This window comes from Anopheles merus, chromosome 2R, assembly GCF_017562075.2.
Source record: "Anopheles merus strain MAF chromosome 2R, AmerM5.1, whole genome shotgun sequence".
NCBI classification, from domain to species: Eukaryota; Metazoa; Arthropoda; class Insecta; order Diptera; family Culicidae; genus Anopheles; species Anopheles merus.
Window position 1 is genome coordinate 12153359 of NC_054082.1, and position 15460 is coordinate 12168818.

A 15460-nucleotide genomic window follows, 5' to 3' on the forward strand; every position below is an offset into this window, starting at 1 on the left:
GTAGCTACGTAAGTATTGATCATTTCCTCTTCTCGTTTGGCAATCGAGTCTCGGTTTTAAGTGAATTTTTGAGAGGTTTTTGTTTTGATTTTGGTAAATGCTTGTTTGGCCTTTGTCTTGTTTACTTCCTTCGCTCCGGCACATCCGGCTTAGCCTAACCAAACAGTGTTGCAGTTGAATTTTATATAATTTAAGGCCATTTTCACCTGTAAATTTATCGTTCTCTACTACGAGACACTATACGCAAGGATGCTACAAGCCACTCGGTTTAGTTTGATCTTGTTTGTTTCTGCTTCTTGATAGTTTGCTTCTTTTGATTTTAGTAATTCGTTTACTATTTGGTAAACATGTATGGTGCTGGTGGATGTTACAAAAATAATGACAAAAATGATGACAAAACAAACAAAATGAAAGAAACATATACAAACCTTTTAAATCATACTTAAACAATGCATAAAGATAATAAATGAAAGGAACATATAAGTCAATCAAAATAAAAAAACCCAAATTGTGGAATGTATTCTTATTTTTATTCTGTTTTTTATTTATTAGAAATATGTGTTTGCTCTTTCCTTTGCTAGTATTCATTCGTACTCGTTTGTTGAGTTTCGCCTCCGCTTATACGTTAGATACCCCCGCCGGGGTAAGTATTATAAATTATAAAAAAAAGTACTACAGATAAATGTTTTTTTGTTTTTATGCCACGCATTGACATGCTACACAACAATCCGATGGGATGGAAATCAGCAAAACTGATATGAAAAGCGTACAGATACGGACAAATTTGACACGAAACACGTAAAAAAAGAGCAAATCATAGTTTGAACCGTTACTGCCTAGAGCCGTTCACAAATATGCAAAACAAACTTCTTTTTTTTCATTAGCATCGTTTAGTAATGGTTAGATCGAAAGAGGAAGACGGAAAACAAAAGTTACAACAGCTATGTTGATGCTGCATGGCCGTTATGAGTCCTAGGATGTATGTTTAATTTATTAAAGCAATTAATAAAATCGTTTTCAAAATATACCACTAATATTACGCTTAGCTTATCATCTTTGCTTGTATTTGTTTGTGTATTTGTGCAAACGTTACCACAGATTAGTAAATTGGCGCCTTTGAGTACACTACAGACAGAACAAAACAAAACAAAAAAAAAATCAGTACCTAAAGCTTGCTGTGCTAGTTGAGTCTTCGCGTTGCATTGTACCCCCCGGTAGTAAATAAAAGCAAACAAATGAATTAAAAAACAAGCGTGTATTAGCGACTAGCTCCATAATGTCCGGAATAGGAGAGACAAGAACAAAATACTTTCACGATAGACCAGCATTGCTGACTGCATAACAGTGCATGATTCAGTTTATGCAGCGTGGCGTACTGACTTCTAATGACTTAAGCTCAAAGCACGGCGTACGATGCAAGGATAAACGCATCACGACTACACCTTATCGCAAACGCACGTGGCTTTGATCGGTACGGATGGCACTGTTAGAAACAGGGTGCAACATACATTTGTTGGGCGGACAACACGGCAAATACAATTAAACTGTTATGTACAGCAAACAAATTAAAAAAAAAATACACATATAAAACAGACACACATATGACATTAACAAGCTACACAGGTATGTACATTCACTGGGCAGAAAATAATAAAAGTTTCGAAAAAAAGATGGTATAGAGAAAACGACACAAAGAGCTTGAGCTATTTAAAGTACAGAAAAAAGGTGGGATAAGTAGAGGAATATCAAAGGGAAATGTAAAAAAAAAACACAGAACACAGATACACTGGGACTCTGTTGGTGGTAAAGAATATCTTAATATGGCAGCACAGTTGCACGGTTTACGGAGTTCTACAGTAGCACTATTTGTTTTACATCAGCGCGATTGTGTTCCAGTTGGTTGCTGATCCGTTAGTTTACACGTGTGTGTGTGTGTGTGTGTGTGTTGCGATGAGTAAACACAATCATTAGTAATGTTAACGACATGATGCACGAAATGCGACGAGTAGCTACACACTATACACACTATACAGAAAGTATAAAGCTAAACTTAATCAAATGAACGAAACATAAAAGGAACGCACTTCCGAAAATGATCCAACTGATGTCTAACAGTCAATGGGAATCCGTTTTTTGTTGTTGTTGTGTAAACCAATATTACTGAAAGAAGCAAGAAGCATATAATTTTCTCTTCCTTTCTGTTTTGTATCTTTCAGTTCCATCATCTAGTGGTTTTAGTTGCATTTCAATTGCCTGTTTTCTGTAGCCCAATTTCGTTTAGATTCGTTTTTTTGTTGTTGTTAAATACTACGCGCTAGAATTGTTTTCCGCCCCTTCGTTTTCCCTTAGTTATGAGAATCATATTCTTTCCCCTTTTCGAAGTGTAGATAACAAGAAAACCAAATGCATCCTAGCTACATTGATTTTCAGCTTCAGTTACTTGCTGCTCTGCGTACAAGTAATTTTCTTATCTTAACATCTTGCACTTCTATTACGTCTAAAATCTGATTTCTGCCTTACGCCTTAACAAATAATTTTCACTTACACTTACTTCCCTACCTACTGGTATCGCTCGGTGTGATCATTCACTTATCATTTCTCTCACAAAAGTGCCCTTTTTGAGTTGCCTGGGAATGGTGCTTGAAAGAGAGTTCGTGCTACGAGCAAATTGTAATTGTTGCACGCGCGCCTTCTCTTTCAGAATCATTTCCCGAGCCAGGCGCCTAAGATTTGATTATGATGGTACAGCAATTCAACATCTAAAAAACGATCTTTTTTTGTGTATGTGTAAATTTCCTGACGGGAAATCTTAGCTCAAACACGAAAGGAAGAAGGGAGAGGCTAAACATCACCTCCTGACATGCATCTAAACCCTGTGGAAAAAGTGGGTGCGTTTGCGAAAGATACAAGTGAGACACATTCATTCATACACTCACACACACACACACAGGCGCGCTGACACATGTTAGGTGCGCTTAAGGGAGAGCGAGAGGAGAAAGGGGAAGAATTACACTGATAGGTTTGTAACGTCATGTTACCTACTAATGTAACAGTGTACTTACGACTACACCACATGTTGACCTTAGGTTGTATGTAAATTTTAATCAATTTGTTAGATTACCTACTGAAAGGCAATACTTAAAGTATGCAGCTTAGCTCGATTTTTCGTTCCCTTCGTGTGTTTGTTTTTCATTTACCTTTCTGCTCTCTGAGGCCGCTCCGTGTTTTACTTTTTTTCTTTTTAAATAGATTTTTTTTGTGTGTAGTTTTCTGATATTTTTTTCTGTCTCCCCTCTGCCGTCAGGATGTTCGATTTGAGTTTTTCGTGTTTTCTCTCTTCTGTTACTTTTGTTTCGTTGTCGCTTCTATGCACGCAAAAAAAAAATGAGATCACAGTATTCTAAGAGATATAAGGAGATAAGAAAACAAAACAGGGCTACTACAACGACCCATCTCGTTACCCTGCGGCCCGATGCTGCCGCGATTTGCGTTTAATCGTGGATGATGATACCCTTTCGAGGAACCGTACACAACTGACGAAAGTAAGATTCATTACAACGAGGTGCTGTGGCTGATGAGCGAAAAACACTTAACACTCTCAATCACCCATACACACATAGCCCGAGAACGCAAAGAACCGGCACAAGGCATTGCGATTCGCATGCAATCATTGACGGTTTTGGCGTTTTCCGGACAGAGTGAGGATCGAAGTGATCGGAGTTTGTTTTGGTGCCGTGTGTAGAGACATTGAAGGTGCAAGAGTGTTGCATTGACATTTAAATACTGTTGTAGAGAGTGTGTGAGACTGTGGTGCAAACGGTAATCTTCTGAACGCTTACGTTGAACTACGTTGAGATGTATCAAAAATGTATTGTGTGGAAAGTTGTGCTAATTCAGCTAATTCATTTTGCGCTATTGCATTTGCGTACGAGCGTACGGATGTTGAGCTACTATTTCGTCAAACGGTATTGTGCGGTTTGGAATTGTTCTCACTTGCATTTTTGTTTGTTCCGGTGAAGTGGCTGCGATCCTGAGCTTGGCAAAGATGCGGTGATGATGGCGGTAGATGGCGGACGACCACGACCCATGGCACTGCAGTAAAGCGGAAGTGGATGCTGCATCTCGTATACTGGCTGTGGCTGAAGGTGTACCTTACTCCATCAGTAAAACAATCACATACGGTTGCCTGCCGGTGCTAGTGGCGGTAGTGGACTGTTCCACCGACGCATGAACCGTCACGGTTCGGGCCGAGGGAGCGGTGGGCACTTTTTGAATACTAGAAATAGCCTCCGTTCGACTGTTTTCGCCCACATCCAGCTCCTCCTCGTTCAGCTCGTCGATGTCGGTGTCCACCGGTTGTGGCGGTTGCTCTTCGTCACCATCGGCATCGGCGGTGGTGTCTTCGTTGATGTAGCCCATGAAGGGATCGTCGTGGACTAGCTCGATCTGGGGATCATTCAATCGCATAATATCGATCGACGAAAGCTCGGTCTACAAGCTGCTGTTGGCCGGGTTCGACGAGGACGACACGATCGGAATGCCGGTGAGGTCGTCGTGCGTAAGTAGGTGGTGCGCGTGCAGCCCCGGATGTCCCGAATGATGGCCGAGCTGCTGATGGTGTTGCTGCTGCTGCTGATGGTGGTGTTGTTGCTGCTGCTGCTGCTGCTGCTGCTGAGCGTGGTGGGTATGGTGGGCGGCGGACGCACCACTGTTGCTGCTGTTGGCACTGTTGCCTCCGCTGCTCGAGTTTTTCTCCTTCTTGATGCGCTGCTTCAGATGCACCTTGGCGTGGCGCTTCTTCTCGTCCGAGCGGGCAAACTTGCGGCCACAGATGTCGCACGAGAACGGCTTCTCCCCGGTGTGCGTGCGGATGTGCGTCGTCAGGTGGTCGGAGCGGCTGAACGAGCGCATGCAGATCCGACACTGGAACGGTTTCTGGCCGGTGTGGATCCGGATGTGGCGGGTCAGCTCGTCCGAGCGCGAGAACCGCCGGTCACAGTTCTCCACCGGGCAGGCGTAGGGGCGCTCGTGCACGGGCGTCTTGCTCGGCCGGTTCGGGTACTTGCGCGGCTTCACCGGCACCAGCTTGAGCGGCATCGTGCTCTGCTGGTAGACCTGGGACAGAATCTCGTGGCCCTTGCTGGTGGCCTGATTGTACTCGGCCAGCTGGACGGCATACTGGGCCTGCTGGGCGGCCTGGGCCGGCGTCAGCCCCCCGAGCTGGCTCGAGTCGGACGTGCAGGCGTTCGGCGTCGAGTACGGCTCCTGCTTCGGAATGATCGGCCCCACCGAGATGGGCGTAGACGAGGGTCCGGGCAGGACGACCGAACCGTGCTGCGGGCTGCCGACGTACGGGTCGACCGGCGAGTCCAGCCACTGGTACTTCTGGCTCATCTGCTGCCCCAGCCCGGCGCCCTGACCCGGCCGCCCGTACCCGTGCATATCCTGGCCCTGCTGCATGTCGAGCGACCCGACGCAGCTGTTGTAGCTCGGCGGCTGCTTCAGGATGATGCTCGCACAGTCCATGTTGAGGCCGAGCAGTTCGGCACCGTGACCGCCACCGTGGCCCGCCCCGGTGTGCCCCCGCTCGTCCCCCCCGTAGTGGTGCTGGTGGTGCTGCCCGATCGAGGGCGAGGTGGCCGACACACCCTGGGACGCGCTGGTCGCCTGCGGTCCGAGCAGCCCGAACATGGGCGCCTGGAAGAGGGTCTTGTCGGGGCTGGGCAAACCCCAGCCGCCCAGTCCGGCGGTCGGTGACATCTGACCCGCGCCCGCCATCACGTTGCCCGCCTGCAGGCCCATGCTCGGGCTGCCGCTCGACGTGAAGATGCCCCGGTAGGCGATCTTGTTCTCGATCGCATCGGACGACTGGACACCGTCGTTGCTGCCGTGCTGCATGTCGGCGCCACCCGTGACGCTGGCCAGCCCGGCAACACGTATCTGGCCGTGAAGTGAATGTTGCTGCTGTTGTTGCTGCTGTTGCTGCTGTTGCTGCTGCTGCTGCTGCTGCTGAGCACCGGACGACGGGTACATGGTGTTGGTGCTGCTGGTATTGCTAGCCTCTTCCTCGTTGACGATCGATTGCGGTGTGCTGCGCTCCTGCTTGGTGGGACTGCACAGGCTAACGCACGGGCTGGACACCGTCTGGGGTTCCAGCGAGAGATCGTCCGATTCGATTGATCCTGTTGGGGTGGGGGATGAAAACGAAAGAAAGCGGGGAAAAATACATTAACAGTGAATCATTTCGCATTTGCTGCCCAAGTGCCCCAGGGCGAATAATCGGGAAGGTCAATCGGATGCAGGGAATTATTCATGGTGGTCCTACAGTTAACGTGTGCACAGTTTTACGATGTTTTACGAGGGTTTTAACTTAAATTTGTCGACCACAGAACTATTTTATCTTTCTATAAGCATAGCGATGAAAACTCGCTTAAATATGTAAGACTCAAGCCTCAAATTAAGCAAATGTTCAATATGAAATCTAAGCTAAAATATTTTCTAAACAAATCAAAGCGGAACTGTTCCGAAAACAAAATAAGTCACCTTCTCTCCGATCACGTGTTTCAGCTGTTCGAGGGCTTTGCGCGATCGCTCCTTAGCGTTACTGTAGCTCATCCAGCTCATCAGTCGCATCGTCTCAACATCGCCGACTCGCTGCCCAACTCTCCTTGTACTCTCCTTTTTCTCTCCGTCTCTCTCTCTCCACTATTCCTATCAGTGGTTTGCATAAATTAACCATAAATTTTAATCGCACCCGCGATCGTTATTGGTGTTGCTAGCGTTTCTCTCTGTTTTACCGGTGGTCCTTCCCTTTTGAAGATGTTTGTATTTTGTGGGATTGCGTTCTTTGTTTCTGAAGCTGCTTAAGGGTTATGATTTCAGTTCAGGCAGTTTTGCTGGAAATGTTTTGCATTCTTTGCACCGAAAGCTATCGAGCAAAGGTGTACCAATAACCACGGAAATTATTCAATATTAAGACTTTTGATACTTTCTTCTGGGTGATTGTTTTTTACATTCAAAATTTTAATGGCAGCAGGATGTAAAATTCGCAAACATTCTTTATGAGAATTGCAAGACAAAACTGTGGTACAAGTTAAGTTTATCGCATCTTTTATTTGGAAGCATAACACGTTGCGAAGTTTATTACGCACTGGCTCCACGAAAGCTTTACGATCATGCACGAGTGTATTGGTTGTCCTGCCCCTACGGTAGCCAACAAAGAGTGCCTACCAAATGGTCAACCAGACGGCGGCGATTGGTTCGCGCTTATTTGGCAGCTACCGTATTAACATAAATCAGCAGAAATTGCTAATTAACGCTGGAAGGTTCTAATTAATACTTGTTGGCGTGTGTTTGCGAGACGATTTTGGGGGAAATTGGTTTGGCTGCAGCTTGCGAAAATCCATTCTGTGAATCCCCTTATTTTTATCCCCGGCGTTCTGCTCGGTTGTTTTATCCCGGCGTTTTGTGGAAGAGTAAAATATGACCCTTCCGATCCTTTCGCCAACGAAAACGAGATGATGATGAAACGCGCTTGTACAACGCGCAGGCTGACTCGGATGATCCAGTTGTACAGCCACCAAAAACCCGGTTTTGATATACAGGCCGCAGCGGTGCGGCCTGCCGTGATCCTGCAATCAGCTCCGCATCGACCCATTCGGCCAGCGACGGGCTTAATTTATGCTGATAGCGTAATTTATGTTTTCGATACTTTCGCTCCGCAACGTTCGATCGGTCCGCATGCCGATGGACGGCTTTTCGCTGGCGCTGATCTCCGGGCGGTAGATCTCCCGCTGGACTGGCCGAATCGAGGCAGCACGCGGACGCGCCCCGTGCGGCTGCCAGGGGCTGTTCGGCTGCAAGACGGTGCATAAGTCAATATTGTGATGATGATGTCGATTTAATGCACGCACGCACGCACGCATGGTGTCTCCTTCGCCCGATCGTCGACAATGACCGGAAATAGTGATTAGCGTGGTGAATTGGGGTGGAGGGAGTTTTCTTCTTTTTTCGTTGATCGTTGACCACCTTTGAACCTCGGGCTCGGCAGGTTCGATTATGTTGGCAGGTTTTGGGTTTTTTTTTTGTTGTGTGGCCGCTGTTTCGGTTTGAAGCAGAAGGGAGTTTCGGGGTTCAAATCTCTTACCATCCGAGTCACCCTCGTCAAGGTGGCGGGCGAGTTAAGGTGTGAGCCTGGGGCAGCCTGGCAAGCGACAGGCAGTGGAGCGCGAGCATGCTAGATAGCATTAGTGTCAAACACTGGGGGTGATGCTTAGCACCGCTGACATGCTCATCGTTTGCCCTGTCAAGGCGTGGTGTGGTGTAGTATCGTATCGTACGGAGTGATTGGATCTGTCGAGGCTGTGTACTTCAGTTTCTTTTTCGTTCATTCCCCATGAAACTTATGTACCGCATGTGTGTGTGTTTGTGTGTCTGTGTGTGTGACGCAACACGTTGAGCGTTCCTGGCAAATGGGACCGTAACACCTTCCTATTTGACGCGAACCATCGGGTATCTCGTTCGAATGTCAATGTCATAGCGTTCGCTCCATCGGTTGATGGACGATACGGATACAAACATTAATTCTAACTGCTGTCAACGATTCTTTGTGCGTTTGATTCTCGCGAGTGGTAAGATTTAATCGTCGTTCCGTTCGCTGCGGGCTGCAAGCGTCTGTAGTAGGCAAAATATTGGGAACATTATTCTATGTCTTTTTTATCTCAAAACGAAGCAGTAATGGAATGAACAACATTTCACGGAGCGTGGTGAAAGATGCCAATTCTACTGTTACACAAGAGCTACCAGTACCAGTGTGCCATATGACGGAGCAGACCGGAGACGGTTCTGGTTCTTCTGGAATATATGTCCACCGTTATTGCAGTGCGCTGCCAACAGGCAGCATAGTGATCCGACATAATGCTGATTTATGCTACCACATCTTCGAATGTCGCGCAGCCTACCGAGGCGAGTGCTATCGTAGCGCTGCTCCTTCCTATTTCGACTCCCAGCCCAGTTGCTTCGTTTCCGGCGGATTATTATTTATCGGCTCGAATGGCTCATCGGGACTGTGACTCTGTGACTCTGTGTGTGTGTGTCTCTCTGTCGGCACTGCCAGAGAATCGCTAGAAAGCGGAGGAGGTACGGGTAGGCTCGTGATTGCCGGATTACGGTGGTTCGGTGCGGTTCGTTCAGGCCAAGCCTCTCGCAATTCATTCGATCGACTAAACTCACTGAGCTCGGTCAAACCCCCCCCTCCCCCCCGATAGGCTCCATTAATTCTGGGTGCACAGGCGGGGCCACCGCAGCCAGGAGCAGCACACGAGCAGAACGCAACAGCAACAAATGAAGCTGATTTGGAGAATCGGTGCGGAATCGGTCACTACCGTTTTCGGTAGTTCGAAAATTTATATAAACGTCCGCTGATTAATCTTGGGCTGTTAATGAGCCTCCGGCCCCGGGGCCCTGAAGTGATCGAAGGACCGCACACAGCGTGTGCCGAGGAGTGCGGCTGCCCGACCAGCAAGGGTGTGATGCTGACGAATAATGGATGGGCTTTGGGTTTTCTGGGTGCCTGTGCTTGTCAAAGTGTAAAAACCACGCGCTTCGGAAAGAGAATGGCGGTTCGGGAACAGGTTTTTCTCTGCCCAGCTTCATCGTCTTAAAAAAAGCGCCTTCGTAGCATTAGAAGGGCAATTCTAGGAACGTTGGGGTTTGAAATGTAAAGTGCACTAGATATGATTTCCAATCCACCGATTCCTACATTTCATGGAAGGTTTGCGTGCTGATTGGGGTGCCCAGATGGGGTTGTCATGTGTGAACTTACCGGTAATCGGTGGTGGCTCCACAACCGTCGACGGTCCGAAGAACGACGGAATGTCGCCGGAGGTGGTGACGGGTGTGTTGAGATCGCCGGCCTGTGCGTCGGTTTGCGATTGCGAATGATCGTCACCGGTGCCGGAGTGCAGGGTGGAGCTGTCGTTCGAGTGGTGGCCGGTGCCACCGCCCGTGCCGCTACCGCCGCCGCCCGTACTCAGCAGGCTCAGATGCGGATGGTTAGGATGATGGTGGCTGTGGCCGTGCGACGTATGGGACGCCGCGGTCACACTCGTCGTCGCGGTCGTGTGCGTAGTGATCGCGGTCGAGCTGGCCGCGCTGGCGATCGCCGACGAGACGGCCGACGATGACACGATCGTGCTGGCGGATGAATTGTGCTGATGTTGCTGCTGCTGCTGCTGCTGATGCTGGGTTGTCGAATGATGCTGATGATGGTTGTGATGATGGGGCTGATGATGGGCGAGTGCGGTCGCAGTGCTGACGGCCGTCTGGTGATGGTACGGATGGTACAGGTGGTGATGGTGGTTGTTGTTCGGTGTCGTCGTGCTGTTGTTGTTCAGCCCGAGCGAGGTGGTGGTGGTGCCGGTCTTGAACAGACCGCACGTATCGAAGCTCAGCACGTTGAAGTGTGCTGCGGCCGCCGACTCGGTCAGCAGGAATGTGTGATGCGATGGCGCAACCAACGTTTCTAGCCCTTCCATGATCATGGCAGCTGCTGGTGGTCCAGGGGCAACGCCACCTAGTTGGGAGAATGAAATTGGACAAAGCAAAGAGAAAGGTGAGAATTCTCGATCTATCAACGGTGCAATCGATCTTCATCGGTGGGGGGGTAAAATTAGTTTGCAAACATCCATCGGCGGTGCTGAATATGATCATGCCTGACCTCGACCAGGCTTGCTGACACTCGATGTTCCCCTCCCCGGTGTAGCTTGCGCTTCGGTCTTCGGACTTCGGCACCGCGCCGAAGTGTACACTCAAAATAGAACTCAAACAATCCCGTCCCGCCCTTGCCCACCCCCTCCGTATCAGTGTTCGCTTAGGGAGGGAAAATTAATTAATTAAATGTCATTAAACAATTGACACCGTGACACAGCGAGCAACTAATTCTGCCGCGGCCACACTGTCTATACTGTCTGCTGAGCAGGCCGCTGCACTTGTGCCCTTTTACGGGCGCACAACACGCTCGTACCACCAACACGTACGGTCCGGGCAAGCATTATGATTCCGCACGACGCAGCCAAAACCCCACAAAATGGGCAAGTGTTGTGGCGCGTGAGGGCAGAGAGAAAACGCCCCGATAAGGGAAGGAAACGCAACATTTGTTTTGTTCATCATCTGCTAGTTACGCTGCACCCTACGCTGCGTTTGCTGTACGAATAGTTATGCTCGCTCGGCTGAGATATGGTGCCACTAAAACAGTCGACCATTAGCTCCAGCACTGGTAAATAATTCAACACTGTCAAAAAGGATGACACTCGTGATCTTGGTACTTGAGGCTGGGAAAGTGGTCGTTCGTCGCCTAATCCGCTCCGTGATCGAGCATTAACGGAATGAGGTTGTGTTTTCTAAATCACCATTACAGCTGTCGGCAAGTGGTTGGTACAAGAGCGCACGAGATCACTGGGGTTCATTTGACGTTGCGCTAATCGACATGATTTGGTTTTGTTTGGTTTTGGGCTACGGTGGGGTGGGAGGTCTAAGTGGCCTTCATGTCGCGATGGAATTGATAAACCAGACCGACGCTGCTTTGTGTAGGGCAAAGAATGTTTTCAGCTGTTGGGAAAGAGTTTTACACCAGCTTGTGTGCGAACCATTGCGCATAGTGTACTTCCGCGGTGCATTCGGTAGATGCGGTGATCGACCGGGTACCAGAAGCACCAGTCACGGTCGAACGGGAAGAACATTTGTGATCGGCAGTAAAATTTATCGAGCATAAAGAAAATGTTTTACAATAAAAATAAAACATCAATACGAACGATTGAGCAGGAAGGTGGCCCAAATGGGCGAACGAAGAAGTTATTGAGTCGGCGGTGAAGGGGAAAGGACCCACAGGAAGATTACGCACAGTACGAAGAAGACGGCTAATAGTTCCCGAGCCCGAAAGCACCATTGTGTGTAGCGCTACGGTGTGGTTTCTGAAATCTCTCAGTTCAGAAAAAGAATGGATAACAGACAGGACAAGAGGTTGTCGCTTCCTGGGCTCAAGGGATGAAATTGGCGGTAGTGTTGGTGGTGGTGCTGCTGCTGGTGGTGCTGTCGACTACAGGCTAGAAACAAGAACAACAGCGAAGGAACAGACCTCCGGAGGGTGTGCAAGAGTGCGGGTGCGCGCGAGAGCGCACGCCATAGAAGTGTCAAAATAAACGTATTAAATTTATAGATTTTATTCCACCCGCCCGTGGAGGACAACGCCGTTGATGACGCTGTTGATGACGAAGGGTACGGCCAGATTCTTGCCAGCTTACAAGGCGGCTGTGCGTGTGTCCTCTCGCTTGAGTGTCTTGTTCGGGGCTTTTTTTGTGTGTTGTTAGTTATTATCGGTCACCCGGGTCGCGCCTATCCTAGGTTCCTTACCGTCCGGCTCGGAACCTCGGCATTTCCAGTTCAGTCCGCCGCACTCCACCCGGGGGTGTTCTTGTTTCGGCGTTTTTACACCTTCGTTTTTATTTTTCTCATACTCCCTGTACACATTCTTCACGCGGCAGGGAAAGATTAAGCGCGCCGAGAGCCCAAACGCGAATCAAACAGGAAAGAAAACGGGCTTCGAGATGTCGGCCACAATCACCAATGCTGGCCAAATGAAATCATCAACATGTCGTTGGCTGTTTGGCTGTGTATATGTGTGTGTGTGTGTTTGTGCTCGGTTCTTCCGAGTCGCGTTCTTCCTGCATTGTATGATTGTTTAATAATATGTGACAGTCGACGCGGAGTGTGCTTAAGCCGTCGGGACGCGGGACCCTGCTGCCCTGCTCGTACGGATTGTGCACCTCCCCAAACGCGACCCCGAGGGTTATGGATGAGATTTTCGACCCAAGATTAAGATAAGATTTAAGTGAAACAGATTGACTCTCTTTTTGCTGCTATTATTTGTTATTGTTGATGTTGTTGTTAGTGTTGAATCGCCGGGGTCAGCAATGCGCTGTGGACAGAATGGAGGAAGCATGAGGACATGTTTAGCCACAGGTTACAATTAATATTCACACATCAGGGAGGCTCACCAACTGAGAGTGAGAAATTCTTTCTTCCTTTGCTCTGTTCAACAGGGGGATTGAGAAAAAAGGGTGAACAGCTAAGCTTATCTGATCGTCTGGCGAGTTCACCCCGTCTGAGGATTGAATACTGAGACGGTCGGCAACTGAAGAAGTAACTGCGTGATGTATTGCATTGAAGCGGGTGCGCGTGTGTCAAATTGGTTTCGTTAGAATTAACTTCTGCTGAATCATTATGATGGTCAATCTGTGCATAATTGATGATTACTAATGTACGCTTTGGGCGCTACAAAGTAAGCTTTGTACATGCCGAGCCTCGAAAGCACGTGACCATCAAATATAGACACTCAGAGTTAGCATAAATCGCCCAAAGCTCTGGAGAAATCTCTGAAGCCGCACTCTTCAGCACTGGGTGTAAAAATCCTAGACATTACCATTAAGGGCAGCTTTCGGCGGTGAACATGCGCAAATGTAGCTCGCAAACAGATGGGATGGGTAAGGGCTCGGAGATGATAAGCGGAGCATACGGATAATAGAGTCTCCATGGTGTCCGGTGTGGGCGGATGCGAAAGCATCAGAAATCTGGTCCTCGCTTTAGACCGTTCCCCACACTCCTATTCAGTAAGGTCTTACAGTACCGAACCTGTTGCTTGCCGGAAGGAAACACCGAATCAACCGAAACTATGTTCGGGACGTTTGAAATCTGGAAAATATAAGAAAGGAAGGAAAAAAAGAAACGAACCCAAGTCTACAAACGACGCTCGCAGCTCCCTATCAATTCAACCCATTCTCCCTGAGCCAGCGATTGACGCTGCCGGCTGGGAATTGAAAGTGCAAACATCGAACGGTTCGAGGGCTTTTCTTTCGCTTCCCCACACACCCTCCCGCTTTGCAAACGGTCGGCAAACATGTGTGTTGTGTGTGTGTGTGTGTGTCACGTTTGTTGTTGGTCGGGCACCGCCGCACGATGATGATCGTTAGTGTTTGTTAATTATCATTAGCACATTCGGGCGTAGCGGCTTCCGATGACGGCTTCCGCTGGTCTAGCCCGACCCAATCGATGGTAGGCGTGAGAAAACGGCACACGAGGTCTGCACGCAGCGGTGGAGGTAGTGTAGGTTGGAAATTGGAAGCAAACGATCATAAACAGCTTTTTAAAGATGTTCAATTTGCGAATGTTTTGATGGTAAACACTTGTACCTTTAAAGGCTGTTTTATTGTATGTTATTTTATTTTTTAAAGACCTTTTCTGTTCTTTTAGCGTTCGTTTGCATACCATATTGGTGTTGTAAGCTATCTGACTTTTCATATAAAAATCAAAACTTTATTTGATAACACTTGTTTGCAACTGTATTCATGATTGTAAGGGAATAATTCATCTCTCCTGAACTAGGTTAGATACAGCCATTTTCCATCTGACTCGCATAAAATAAACCTCTTAACGATTATGGCCTTACCCAGCTCGAATCTCATTTGCACGCTGGGCAAAAAAGCAATAAAATTGTTAAAAATAATCTTCAAACTCAAAAGAATCCCCGTTTGTCGTACGACCGGCGTCTAATTCGATAATAGTCCACCCGCGAGCGAGAACACATTCGATTAGCGACGGCATAACTTCTGCCCCAAACTACCCGAAGTGCGTGGCGCGGCGAAGTGTGGTGGATGCTGAATCCAGTAGAAAGAAGTGCCCCCGTAGTAGCGATTATCACAAATCGCGTGTATTTTGCCGCTTAATCGGCAACATGATTCATCGCACAACGAAGACGACGGCGGGGGGCAGTGGGGCCCGCAGAACGCGGCTTTGCTAGTGATTTATTTTGCGTTGTGCGCTGTTTGTTTCGTTGCGGTGTGAGTTTATGTTTATGTTGCACCGCTGGGGAAGGGAAAACCCGCGGGTGGGTAGGGAAATTTTGCCACCAGGGGTCAGAGGTTGGGTGGGAAATGCTGACCCTAGTACGCGACCCGAGCTGCGCGTGAGAGACGCATGTTCTATTCTCGGATGAGTTCGCTCCGGTTTCGGCAAACGATGACGTTGCGCCGCGGCCGGGAAACGAACCGTGAAACGAGCGGCAATAGCAGTTCGAGAAACTTAATCTTCGTCTGACGCTTCATTTACCCCCTTAAACGGCCGCACCCGCACATGTGTGAATGTGGGAGGGTGGGGAATTTTCCGCACGAAACGAGGTGTGATATGTGCTGTTTTCCGTAGTTTTCCTCCACAATCGCGAACGCTCGCGAGCTGCTCGGGGCCCGTACGATCGAGTGTCGTGACATTTCTGCTACAAAACAAACAACTGGCACCACACTCCACGCACCCTGGTTCGTTACTCCGGACCATGTTTGGGAAGTCGGGGGCAGAGGACTACACTACGGTGCGGTAGAACGCTCTTTCGGGCGTAAAACAACCGTCTAATGAG

The 15460-nt window shown here is 48.5% G+C and overlaps 1 protein-coding gene across 1 annotated transcript in view; it reads right to left on the reverse strand.

The window, feature by feature from the left end:
* Nucleotides 1–3284: 3284 nt before the first annotated feature.
* The window catches only part of LOC121587943 (dendritic arbor reduction protein 1), a 64295-nt gene continuing 52119 nt past the window's right edge, over nt 3285–15460 (reverse strand). The window contains exons 5-6 of the mRNA XM_041905317.1: nt 9824–10573; nt 3285–6182 (exon numbers count right to left, since the gene is read on the reverse strand). Coding sequence (XP_041761251.1) covers nt 4492–6182; nt 9824–10573 — 2441 coding nt within the window. The 3' untranslated portion in view covers nt 3285–4491. The remainder of the gene's footprint in view (nt 6183–9823; nt 10574–15460) is intronic.